Source organism: Dermacentor silvarum, chromosome 1 (assembly GCF_013339745.2).
Source record: "Dermacentor silvarum isolate Dsil-2018 chromosome 1, BIME_Dsil_1.4, whole genome shotgun sequence".
Classification (NCBI taxonomy): Eukaryota; Metazoa; Arthropoda; class Arachnida; order Ixodida; family Ixodidae; genus Dermacentor; species Dermacentor silvarum.
Genome location: NC_051154.1, coordinates 332859946 through 332873913, shown reverse-complemented (window position 1 = coordinate 332873913; position 13968 = coordinate 332859946). Strand labels below are relative to the sequence as shown.

Genomic DNA, 13968 nt, shown 5'->3' with positions numbered 1-13968 from the left:
CAGGTATAAGTTCCGTTTGCTGTTTAAGGGCTCTATAATCAGTGCAAAGACGGAAGGTGCCATCTTCTTTGGGTGCAATTGTTATGGGTGAGGCAAATGGTGAGACGGAAGGTCGAATAATATTAGCCTCTAACATTGCTTGCAATTATTTTTTAAGCCGTATCTTCTTTTCTCCTGACATGTTCTATGGAGCTTTTTGTACCACCTTTTTATCAGGAATTTCAAATGAAAGTGCATGTGACTTCATCGCTGGCTGGTAGTTTCCGACACAAACGAGCTCAGGATACATAGCTCTTATGTCTTCATCGCACTAAATTACTGGTAGTGGTCTAGCTATCTCAGCATTTGCTTTCACTCTTGAGTCTTCTTCAACGAGCACTTTGTCGTCCCAATAATGATTAATCTTGAGTTACTTCATGTGAGGGCGAGACAGCAGAAAACCATATGTAACATCTGGAATGGCTAACACGTGGTTGGTGACTAAATGTCCTTGAAATTCAATTACTACGGACGCCCACTCGTTGTGTAAGCTCATCGAACCATCGTATTCTTGTACGGAAAGAGCTGTGCCAATGTGAAAACGACTGATGTCCAATCGATTCTTGTTAATAATTGATACTGAAGCTCCACTGTCTACCAACGCTTTCATTTCGACCCCATCTATCTTGACAGGTACCTGTAGTAAACTTGGCGACACTACGTACACCGTCTCATGGTGATCGTTATGGTGGTGCCGATGACTTTCACCGAGTTTTGGTTGCAGTTGGTAGGGTGCTTGATCCTGTGCACTGATATAATGGTGTTCGACGCCATTCCAGGCATTAGCAGCAGATTGGGCCGAACTCTGCATGTACTTACGTGCATAAGTATTTGACGATAGGCACTCCTTATGGATAGGCACAACTTATTCACGTCCTGGTTGTTAAACGCCAGTTGTCTCCTCCACACTCAGCCTTCCTGTTCCAGATACGTTGCTGGTAACAGATTCTGGAGGCACTGTAAAAGCTCGTCTAGGATCCTTGGAGCTCTCATCTGGACTTCATTTTGAATGTCCAAGCAGAGACCCTGCACCACTAAGGCAAGAACTGCCGTTGAGGCGAGCCTAGTTTCAGCGGCATGCAGCAAACGACGCTTCTCAAGGACATACTCTAGAGGAGATCCTGATGTGTATTGCTAACCTAGAGCACCATCCAGTCTGTTTACAGCAGTGATTTCGAAAGCAGCCAGGAAACTCACATTCCATGTCTCCCAACATGGTGCTGCCTTGTCAAGAAGCTGCCAATCATGCCATTTCCTGGCGGTGGCAGGAAGATAACGTCGCATGGTTTTGATTTTTACAGCGTAGCTGTTAAGGGCTCAGTTTTTGATGGTCGCGTCCGGATGTAGAAAAAAACTCTCATTCGCCATACGCTGGATGTGCGAGTGAAAGCGCGCGAGAGACGCGCGCTTTCACGGGGAGCGAACGCACGGAGGAGAGTAAACGCCACTTCTTCCGTCGCGCGAAAGGCCGTGGGGGGGCGGGAGGAAGGGAGGGAGAGAGGGGAGGCGGCGTTTAGCTGCGGCACCAAATGCGTATCTTGCGGTCGGGCGCAAGGAGAACTGGCGGCTCATCTCCCACGTGAAAGGAGGACAGCGGGAAGGCAGCGTGAGAGGGAGGGGTTGCGGCTTCTGCTCTGCCAGCAACTTGTACTTTGCGCGGCGCCAGGTGGTCGCGCGCACCGTATCTTGAAAGCGATCTGCAACACGGCTCCTACCTTTGTATGGGCTGTGCTTTCGCCGCTCAGTTTCCGTTGAAGCGATAAACCGCATGAACCTTCGCTCGCTGCCGCTGACGCGCTTGCTCACGCCAGCGTTTTGACAGCGGTTGTGTGCGGTCACACAAACAACGCGCAGAACTGTTGTCGACGGCGGCGGCGTTTTGCCCGCGTTGACGGGTTTGTGAAGAACGTGCCAACCTTAGCCGTACACCCTATGGCGCTGTACCGTAGCGACCATAAGGCCATGGTCCCTGTGGTCACTAAATAAATGAAAACCACCCGATCATATATATTTCTCATTCTTTAATAGTTCATATAACCAATTACACCATCACATCTTAACAGTCATAATTGGAAATACATAATTCCCACCATAGTACAGCGTCACTGGTCTTCCATCTCCACCCCAGTGGAAGGGCTGACAGTTTTTTTTCATCATCAGAAATCCTCTTATTCTTTTCTGATGCGTATTCATAAAAGGATAGCCATTGATGAGGGCTTTGGTGGTGGCCTTCAAAAATGTCCGGCTCCACAAGCTTTTGCACTGGTTTGTCAAAGCTGAGTAACTCAACTAGAGTTTTCATTGGTTGACCGTGTTACGTCATTTGTCGCTGCTGCTCTTCAATAATTTTCATAACGATGCTCACCATCTCCGCAGTGGTTTCTTGCGTGAAGCGTCCACATGGCATTGGCTCGAGGATCAGTTGCTCCAGTGCTGGTAGTGGCCGATTCACCTTCACCGATTCCATTTGAAGAAGTTTCTCGCGTCCTATGGAGGCTTCGTTCATAACTGTGTCGATGAGGTCTGCTGAACTAACATGACGTGGAAGGTCAGTTGATGGCTCACCTTGCACTTCGTAACTCATGAATACAAGATGCTGCGACGACGTCTGGTCGATGCAGAACATAACCCACATGTTCGTCGTTGGCTGCGCCAAAATATGCAGCAGTCCGTGCAGAATAACTAACCACCAGACAATAACTTGGGTGATACGGGTGTTATTCGCCATTTAATCTTATTCTCCGCCGACCCCTCTTCTCCCTCTTCTTTCACATTCCAAATGTAGTCCGCTTCATATGTTGCCAGAAACACTTGGAACTGAGTGTGTTCATAAAAAAAATACCTTTCCATGCTCTAGAGGGCCCGCGACGTCGCCGAGAGTCACCACCTCCCGTACCCGTCGTGGGCGGAGCCACCAAATTGATTAGGGAGCCATCGGCTCCCCCCAATCATTTTCCTCGGGACAATTCAATAAAGTTCTTGTCAATTGTCAATTGCCATGCTCGTGCATTAGCCCGTGCAATAGTCAAATATTGTAGGCACTGCGTTCACCTCACCTTAACCTCACGCGCACTTTGTTTTCCTTTTGCTTACTAACATTTGAAAAAGAATCACACAGTATTCGTTCCAAATGAATCACTTGTGTAATCATTCTCCACAATAGTTCGTCTCAGCGAGCTTGACATTTTTTGGCATTAACAGCTACACCATTAGCACGGACATGAACCGAACCTTTCCCTTTCTGAATAACTATGCGCTTCAAGACAACAAATTGTTCGAGGCTGTGGAAACGTGAAACTGGCGGGCAAAATGATGTAAATTGAAGCAAATGCATGTATATTGGTTATCTGACCACTTTATGCATGTGCAGGCGATGTTCTATATAGGATAGCATAGGAATAAACTTTATATGTCCAACGGTTATGGCTGTTGGGGCCCGGGGCTAGGCTGCCAGGGGTCCATCGCCTGAGAAAAATCTCTCGAGATCCTCGGCAATAGCCCTGGCCCGCTGGACGGCCCACTCCTGGTCCTCGGGTGCCTCGCTGAGGAGGGCGGCTTGCCATCTCTCTGTGAGGCGCCCGCCTTCAGAGGGTCCTGATGTTGTCTTCTGCCTTCCTCTTGGTGCTTCTTGCTCATGGCGTTGACCTTCCCAAAGCATATGGGCCATATCAGCCCGTTCGTGCTCGCACCAGGGGCAGCCGGGCGATGGGTGCCGCGCGGGCCACAGGCGGTGCCGGTGGTAGGGGTTGGTAAAAGTGCCTGTCTGCAACCGCCTCAGGTCGTCTGCCTGGGACCTGTCCAGCGACCCGGGGGTTGTGGATATTTCTTACGTTCTTTCTTGTAGTGACCAAGAACCTCTCGGTATGAGGCCGGAAACTCCTTGATGTCGCGGTTGGCGTCTCCGTGGCCCACAGCTCCGTCCGCCGCGATTTGGGTTGTGTTGGTAACTCCTCCGTTGGGGCCCCGCACAACAACGGCGGCGGCTGCCCTCTGGAGGATCGCGTCGCGGCGGGTAAGCTGCCTCGCGACGAGATGGGCGCGCTCGTTGTGGTTGGGCGGAATGCCGGTGTATCTTCGGCCGTTGGTATTGTTGTCGTTGTTGTCGCGGCTGTTGTGTTTGGTGGTGCCAAGCTCCCCGACGTGCGCGGGGAACCATTTGAGGGCCTTGTTCATAATCGTGCCGGACACGAAGTCCCCGACTCTGGCGTTATGCATGCGCGCCACATCCGCGGACACCCAACCTTTGGTGTAGTTCCGGATAGCTGATTTGGAGTCGCTAATGATCAGGCTATCTATCCTCCGTACTTCCTTGAAGTAACGCGAGAGCCATGGCCATCTCCTCCGCTGCCTCGGCCGACGGCAGCTTCGCTGATGCCGTGACTCGTATCCTTCCCTTCGTATCTACGACTGCCATGGAGAAGGCGGGCGCCGACGCCGTCGGCCGGCCGTGTTGTTGATGTTGGCGCTTTTGCTGCTTCCGTTTTTGTCGTAGTAGTAGTAGTGATGGTGGTGTTGGCATGCCTGGTTCGTCTCGCACATTCTCTTGTAGTGGCGGTGGTGGTCGTCGTCCCTCTTCGCCGCCAACGTTAACGGCGGGCCGCGGGTACCTGGCTGCATCGACGAAGAGGACACCTTCTCGTCTTCCGTGCTCCTCGAGGATTGCTATCGCCCTCCGTTTACGTCGTTGCACGTCATGCACCGGGTGCATGTACATCGGCATGTTTTCCGTCTGTATGGCGTTCCTGACTTCCGGTAAAAGCGTTTCCTTCAGTCCCCGTGCCTCGTGATATCGAATCCCGAGCAGGTCGAGGACTCGTCTTCCCGTTATGGTGCCCGACAGCCTCTCCAGCAGCACGATTCTCTGCGCCTCGGCGACCTCGTCGAGCGTGTTGTGCACGCCCAGCTCGAGGAGCCTGTGGGTTGGCGTGTACTGGGGTACCCCCAGGGCGATTTTGAACGCCCAGCGGATCGCCACGTTCAGCTTGTCGGTCTCGCTCCTGTTCCAGTCGGCGTACGTGGCGACGTACGATATATGGCTCAGCGCGTACGCCTGTATCAGCCTCGTCACGTTGTGTTCTTTCATTCCTTTCTTCTTGTTCGCGACCCTCCGCACGAGGTGCGTGGCGGCGGCTACTTTCTTCTGCAGTCGGGAAATCAGCTCGCCGTTGGCACCGTTCTCTTCCAGCCACAGGCCGAGCACTCGCAATTTGGACACCGTCGGTATTAGGGTCCCCTCCCTCGTCGTGACGTGTACACCCAAACGACGGGCGTCGAGCACGCCCTGCGGGAGGGGTCCTTTCTTGCGCGGTCTGTGGAGTAGGATCTCTGACTTGTCGGGTCAGAGATCCGTGCCTTCAAGGTGCCGCTCCACCTCCCGGACGGCCCGCTGCAGCCGGTCTTCCATTTCGCCGATGTTCGTGTTCTCCGTGGTCCACACCGTCACGTCATCTGCGTAGATCGTGTGATTGATGCCCTCTATTGCATCGAGACGCTCCGGCAAGCCGATCATGATGAGGTTGAAAAGCATAGGGGAAAGTACCGAGCCCTGCGGCGTTCCCGCACCGCCCATTCGGACCGTTCGTGGCGTGGCCCCGTCGATCTTGACCGTCGCCTCGCGCCCATTCAGGAAGCTGCTGACATATCGGTAGAACCTCGCCCCGAGATGGAGTCGGCTGATCTTGTCCAATATGGCCAGGTGCTTCACCGCTCTTGAGGTCTAGCCCGAGTAAGGCGCGCACGTACATACTCGGAGCGCTCACGACCTGTTCCTTGATCTGCAGCATGGCGTCCTGAGTGGAAAGTCCCTTCCGGAAACCGATGATGTGGGTGCCGAAGGCGTCCTGCTTCTCAAGGAGCATCGTCACCCTGTTGAGGCAGGCATGCTCCATCACTTTCCCGACGCAGGACGTGAGGGAGATCGATCTCATGTTTCGGACCTCTAGCGGTTTGCCCGGCTTTGGTTTGAGTATAACGTCCGCGGACTTCCACGTTTGCGGAATTCGGCCCTCCTTCCAGCACGAGCTGATGTACTCGCAGAGCTTCTCGATGGCGTCGTCGTTCAGGTTTCTAAGGATATTGTTGGTGATCCTGTCAGGACCAGGCGCCGATTTGGTCTTCAATAGCTGGAGGACCACTCTAATTTCCTGCACGGAAAAGTCTGCGTCCAACTCCTCGTTGGGAACCCCGCGATACTCGGGGTGACTCTTCCCTTCCGGTCGAGCGAGGTGCGTCTGCACGATCTCCTCTGCGAAGGCTTCAGGGTCGTCCTTGTACTTGTGTCGCAGCTTGGCCATCTCTGTACTTATGTATGTTCTATATAGACTCACCTCACAGCAGCTGAAATCAATTTTGGATATGAGACCCACAAGTAAAATTTGGTTTCGGGTTGCACCGTTTATATTTCTTTGCAAATATTGTGAACTGTTCCGAATATATAAATGCACATTTGAAAGTATGGGCTATGATAGCCCTGAAATATTCTTAGCGCTGGCTTGCTCTCCAAACACTTAGCATTTTTATCTTTCTGGGAGTGCTCTCCCGGCATGTCAAAGAAATAGGGAATTTAGAGTGGGGAGTTTGGATCGCACGTCTCGCCTGACATGTCAGTTGTGGAGTAATAATTCTGCTTTTGTCCCTAAATCAGCATCACTCGACGGAGCAGGCATTAGTAGAAATATGGCAGATCCTACTGATCGTATGTCGGAGCATGATAATACAGGATACACTACTTTCCATCGGGGTGTCTCGCCGCAGGTGATATTGGCTACTACTCAGCCGACGGCCGCCTCTTCGTGGGCAGCCGCTACAAGGAGCTGATCAAGTGCATGGACCAGCAGGTGCCGCCGGCCGAGATTGAAGAGATACTGGCCACCGATTCTCAAGTGCAGCACGTGGTCGTGGTAGGAGTACCGCATGCGCAGTACGGAGAAGCCGCCAGGGCATTTGTTGTTCTGCGGCGCCGCCCGGAGGAACCCGTCGAAGAGCAGCGGGAAGCAGACAGACTCAAGGAACTTGTCGCTGGTATGCCTACGATAATAGACAGTTTAAGTTTAGCGTGGTTACTGGAATAGCGGGCATACCGGAATAGCGTGATCGTAATGCGCATGCGCACAACGCTAAACCACCCATACCGTTTACCATGCGCACGCTATTTCTCAGAGTTAACGTTACCGTGTTAGCGTGTTTACGTAGTGTACGTAAAACATGGCGGCGGTCCCGGTCGCCCGCTTCGAACTGAGTTTCGCGTTGTTTTTGTAGAATTCACTTCGTTCGTAGGAAATGACTGCGTAAACGGCTTTTGCTTAGTCTCATGCCGCTTCGACGACAGAGTGTTATGGCTAATCTTGAGGAATTTTCGAGATCGCTTCTCGTTTCTTTGAGAAATTTTTTTTGAGATGCGAGCGCCACCTGTCGGTAAAGTTGGGAGATAGGCGCGACAATGGCATATGGCCTCTGAGATGGGAACATTTCGGAGGCTATTGTAGACAGCTTGTACTGCTTGTCTGTTTCGCTGCAGATAGGCGGACATGGGAAGTAAAAATACAACGCGCTCCTGGCTTCCATTGCGCTGCCTTTCGCACTTTCCGGACGCACACACGCATAGACTTAGGTGCCCTATGTATGCGAAATTCAAAGTGTAATGGAATAGCGTCCCGCACGTAAACTGCGCTATCACGCTATACTAAAACTCGCTTTCTGCAAAGTTCGTTTGCGGAACGGTAACGCTATTTCCCTTAACCCCGCTATTACGCTAACGTTAAACTAAAACTGTCTAATGAGTTTATACAGCCTGGAGCCATGTTTGGTTACACGCTTTGGAAACACGGAATAAGCGCCTCCCACAAGAGCACCATATGCTTGCTCTATTTCCCACCGCGTTTGAAAAGAAGGTCCATTACCTGGAAAAGATACAAGAGAAACGCCGCCGCCGCGGTGCATTGTAAAATAGACAAGCATTGTTGATTCCGCGCAGCCTGAAATCGCCGTACGTAAGAGTCAACGCTTAGACTTAATAATTAATAATAAGTGCAGCTTCGGGGGACATCTCTTGTCGCGAACACCGTAACAGTCTCTCAAGGTGGGCAGCTAAGCTATTTCAGGGCACAAGGAAAGTACTCAGTGGTTGGCGTGCCAACGTGGGCTCCCTAGTGTGGTTACCATTCACAATTCAGCTTAGCTTCGGTTATCTCCCGCCCCCCGGTGTATTTAGTACAAGATGGCCTAGGGTCAGCGATAGCACGCACCGTGCAAAAGTGCGGACGAAACGACGAAACTAGGACACGGAGTACCACAGCTGTGGGTAGCGAAGGCGACAAATTGTCGCGCGCCACGCAGGTCACCGTCGTCGGAATGATGGGCACTGTGCCATTAACAGCTGAGGTGCACACCATCTAGGGCGCTTCGCATCAAGCGCTGCCAGCAGTGTGTCAGCAGTGTGTAACAAGTTTTCATCTTGCAACAGTTTGCGCTGTGCGCGCTGACGATCGTCGTTTGATGTGCGTTTGCTGCTGAATTCGTGCGTTGTAAATTGGCGCAGAAGTCCAGAAAGTGAACTAAGCGGCCCGCATCAGTCCCAGACCGATTCCTCAGGACCCAAATCAAGTTCTTCATACAATACTAAGCCACAACATTTTTCCTCTCTGACCCTATATACGTACATCCTTGTTATAGGCAATGTGACTTAGAATGGCAAGCGTCGCGATAGTATTTTTCGTGTAGTTAGTGTACTGCTTGAAAGCTTCAAATCTTAAAGCTCAACCGCATGCACGCGGTTTTCGAGCGACAATTGATGGCGACGAGCGACAGGTTTTGCTTTCGCGGAGGGCGATCCGTCCCTGTCGCTTGTTGCGTCGCCGGTTTTATCTAGCCAGAAAATATCGCTTGTCGCCCGGAAGTAAGCGCGGCGACATTTGCTGGGGATAGCGATTGCGCAATAACATGGCAGCAACCAGTCCGCCCTGGTTCGCCCGCTTTGATCTTAATTCGCATTTGCAGCTTGCTCTCTGCCATGACAGCAAAATATAAATAGCAAGATCAATCATCGCTTCGTCTGATCTCAAGTTCAGGACAAAGTATCGGCGCTCTTTTGCTGTTATTATTGAGATAGATTGTTTGTTTTGACTCTGTTAGGCCCACGGTGTAAGAACATTTAGGTGCTGACAGTGCGCGCGCGCGAGCATCTAGATTATGTTCGGCAGCGCGCGGGCGCACCGAGTAGTACTGCTGCGAGCCGATAGATGGCGCCGCGGTCAGCGATCCCAAACAGATCAGCCGTAGAGATCAGCAAGAGACGATTAGAGTACTGGTGGAAAAAAAGCAGGGAAAAGATGGATACGACCTGATCTCTTAAAATCATAGGCAGCGGTACAAGGTAAATTTTTGAAAAAGAAAAATAATGAGAGGTATACAAAAATGCTAGATAAAGAACATGTATAGTATACCTGATTAAATCAAGCAGGCTAGGTGACTATTTGTCGCCGCCCCGTTTCAAAGGGGATGCCAATAAATCATCATCATCATCATCATCACCAGCTTGGCGGTGCCGGCGGCTTGACATTGCTCTACCTCCCCTAAATTTTCGTAAAACTCAAAGCGCGAAGGAAATTCGTTATAGAATAAAGTGATAAGTGTACCAGGCTTAATGCCTCGCTAACATGAAGGTTCCTTGTGCAAGCAGGGCGTGAATGACGTGAACACGGATCGATCCGGCAGCACTCAAAGCGCACTGAAGTTACGCTCGCGCGCAGAATTTGTTTCGTCCGGTCTAGCCGTTCATCCAAGCATAAAAAAATAAAAGCGTTAGCCCACGTGCTACCCCTCCATCAGAAGAAAATAGTGACTGCACCGGAAAATGTATTTCATGCTTATCGCTGCTTCCATTCACACCGTTCAAGCATTGTTGCGCGAATTCAGTGTGGCCGCGATATAAATTAAGAAATTAAATGGCGCAAGCTTGCGATATGCAACGCACTAGAGCAAAGTGGCTGTTCATGGCTAGAACTTATGATAAGAATGCACTATCAGCTGTGTAAAAACTTTCAAATGGGAATTTATTAGCCGGGAGGAAGGGGCAGGCGTCTTATCTCGGATTACAGCATCGCTAATACAGTTTAATGGTGAAAAGGACTGATTGACTCTTGCAGGATCTAAAATAAGAGGTGACTTTCTTTTTTCTTAAATTGCATATGAGAATGTGCCAATGTAAGCGTATTTGACAATGCATCCTACAGCCTGTCTACAAATACACTTGCACACACCACACACTAATCTCATAAACTTTTTATTTTTATTTTGCAAAGACAGAATACGAAAAAAAATGTGCATGAAGCGTCTCGATAATTTTAATAGGGGATAACCATCCCAGAAGCTTTCGCTCTCATACACTCCCATAATGCGAAAATGTTGAATAAGAACATGCACGCGTGTAATATACATCGCACACGCATTGTAAAAAAATTCATAGGCCAGGATGGAACAAATTTCAAAATCAGGCGTACATCTGCAAAGAAAACAGCAGAAAAAATCTTTGTGCACCCATACAGGGTGCACAAAGATTTCAAATATGGAAATGTTACGTAGCTGGAAAGAACCAAGGTAATGTTGTTTGCCGTCCCTTCGAGATACTCAGGTTATTTCTTAAATTCCGCCTAATTACATAATTAGTCGTAATTATTTAATCAACTTCTCTAATATTATAATTAGATTAAAAGTGTCAATGAGAATATTGTAGAGCTACATGAGAGACTCCCGATACAACTTTCTATTGCTCAATACGCCTTACGTAGAAGTGTTTTTCCGAACGTGAAACAAGCCCATAAATGCACGCAAAGTGCCCCGAGCAGCCAGTTGCGCGGCAATATTGCGTGTATTCCCGTGTATTCGCGTACAAACATCTGGACCCCTGGCCATACAGGGCTAGGTAGAAACGAGGCTGCCGATGCCTCAGCCCGCGCACTAAATTGCCGGGATCCGCCTCGCCCTTCATCGCCTGATGTTCCAGCATCCAATCCGGCTACATCCTTCAAAGAAATCACGGCCCTGTACAAATCGCACAGGCTCAGATTCCCATCCCCGGCATCGGGCCTAAACAAGACGGACGAGCGCTGGCTCCTCGGCTCTACATCAACACGGTATTTTGTGCCCGGCAATACTCAAACACTTTAACCCGGCATTCACCGGGGCCTGTCCATACTGTGGCCATCCGTTCGCGGACACATTCTACATGGTCTGGGCCTGCCCCTCAAACCCGGCGGTCCCGCCACACCCCTTCCCATTCCCCCCTACCCGAGAGAGCTGGGAGGCTGCCCTGCTCGGCTGCTCGACCCTCGAGAATCAACGCACCCTAGTGGTCCGAGCGCGTGCTTCAGCAGAAGCCACAGGGGTCCCGGACTAGGGGCCCCTCCTTGATTTTGTTAGGGGCCGGCCCTTAAGGTTGTCGCCAGCTCTCTCCTGTCATTCAATAAAGTGTTTTACCACCACCACCACCTACACGCAAAGTGCCTTGAGCGGCCAGTCGTGCGGCAATTTTGCGTGTATTCGTGGGTTTTTTTCGCGCTCGGAAAACACTTGTATGTAGTATCACGTATTTATTTATTTATTTATTTATTGTACCCTCCAGACCAAGGTATTACAGAGGGGAGTGGCTAAAAAGAAGAAAAAAAACATACATAAGTAACTAACAAAGCAGCAAAAGTGGTTCAGTTAACACAGCAAAATTGATTAGTTAATTGTATCAGGGAGCGATGATGTCAGATACGGCCGAACGAAACTTTGAGTTGTCCTTGATTGCAACAACTGCGCCGGAAAGGTGGTTCCATTCTTGAGTGAGAGGTCCTGGGAATAAATGATTCCCGACAGGTTCTGGTGTGGCAATGAATTATTGCAACCTTATGATTATGATCAATTCGAGAGGAAATGTATGTAGGACATGACATAAGATTATCGCGCAGGTAGGAATTGTGAAATATAGTTTATGAAATAAAGCAAGGCGAAAGCACTTACATCGGGCTGAGAGCAGAGGAAGTAGCAAGGAGTTTTTCATGGAGGTTACGCTTGAAGTGCGACTATAATTACTAAAAATGACACGTGCGGCATTGTTTTGGATTAGTTCAGGTGATTGAATAAGGGTTTAAAGGTGCGGGTCCCAGACGGATGAGGCGTACTCCATTTTTCTCCTAATAAGCGTTTTGTATAAGATTCACTTTAATGACTTCGGAGCAGAAGAAAAATTTCGGCGAATATAACCTAGCATGCGGTTAGTATTGTTGATTACCTTATCGATGTGTAATGACCAGCAAAGTGTCGAGGTTATGTGGACGCCTAGGTATTTATATTATGTTACGGCTTCTAGGGGAGTATCATTAAGGTAATAGTTCGGCGGAGGAATATTGCTGCGAGTTACCCGCATATATTTACATTAAGTTACGTTAAGTTGCATTAACCATACGTTGCACCAGTTAGATCTTAGAGAGTGAGCAACAGAAAGCTGTATTGGGAGTTTTCCATCTTGCTGTGCAATCTGCTGGTTCACACTTTTTATCTAATTATAGCGTTATAAAAGTTGATTAATCAATTACGAAAATATTTATGTAATTAGGCATAATGCAAAATGATAATCTGAGTATCTCCAAGCGACAGCAGACATTACCTTGGTGCTGTCCAGCTACGTGACATTTGGATATTTTTAAATCTTGGTGCATGAGCCACCCAGTACATATCTTGTACATGCAGCGAAATTTGCACAAACTCCTGTGGCACACAGGAGGTTCTCTCTTCCGCAGCGACTTTCGAGGTTTATTTGACCGTGTTAGGTTCTTTGGACAGTTTGGAAATAAGGTGGGAGCCCTTTTATCGAGCTCCGCGTAATATGCCGTCGATATCGTATCCTCTGAAAAATAGTTGGCGCAGACATGGTCGGTAGGCATTAGAGTTCGGTCTGCCCTCAGATTTGCACGGCGCCACTGCTCTAGACGACCGCTGTAGGACGGCGCTTTGAAAGAGGCACACACTCCGCACAAGTCCGGTATCCAGAATTGCAGTTCGTGACGAAGCACTTTCTACCCATTTCAAACGCCCCTCAGAAGGCCGCTGCCAACCTTTGTCGAGGGCCCGTGGAGACAATACCCAAGCACAAGCTCATGAAACGCATGCGAACAAAAAGCTTGCCTTAAACAGCGCGGCCGCACCTGCAAGCAGAAAGACGCAGCAGCGCAGCACGCGCCTTGCCGCCGAGGTTGGGACCGCATTATGCAGCGCGCTCTACGACGCCGCCGACCGAGCTGTATCCGAGCCGAACATAATCTGGACGCGAGCGGGCGGCGCTTTCGCGCGCGTTGTGGGGAGTGTCAGCACCTCTCTTTACTATTCTTACACCTTGGTTAAGACTTAGACACCACCGAGAGCCGCGAAAGTGTTTAATGTTTTGCTCACCAGATGGCGCCACGGCATTTTACGCTGGCCGCATGGGACGAATGTCCACTGGGGATGATAGCATATTAACGCTAGATCTAGATAAAACGTTGACTTGTTGGTACGTTTGAGATTTATTTACGAGCGCACAATACCATTTATTCGAGCAACAATGTAAATCTGTCGCTACTCTTTTTCGCAATGTCGCGTTCATGAGGTTGCTTCATGCCGCGACACGACAGCATGACAGGGTGTGCCTCTCGCGTCGCTTGAATATCGAGTGCGTGTGGTTGCCGCTTAAATCACCTCTGCCGATTGTGCAAAAGGTACATACGGCAAGACTATCGGATAAAAAACACTGCGAGTTGTTGGCTTGATACATTATTGGTGCACTCGAGACGGTTTGTGTGGTATATCTTCGTAAAGCTGTCTAGGTTTTAAAAACGTTTGAATGAAACAGGAAAGGTATAAAAGAACCACTGAACTGAAGATCAGTGGTTGTCAAACCGTGAGTTGCAACTC

General features: G+C 49.7%; 1 protein-coding gene across 1 annotated transcript in view; it reads left to right on the top strand.

The window, feature by feature from the left end:
- LOC119443259 (uncharacterized) overlaps nt 1-13968 on the top strand; it is a 120257-nt gene that overhangs the window by 102403 nt on the left and 3886 nt on the right. The window contains exon 10 of the mRNA XM_049660463.1: nt 6793-7059. Within this exon, the coding sequence (XP_049516420.1) occupies nt 6793-7059 (267 nt within the window). The remainder of the gene's footprint in view (nt 1-6792; nt 7060-13968) is intronic.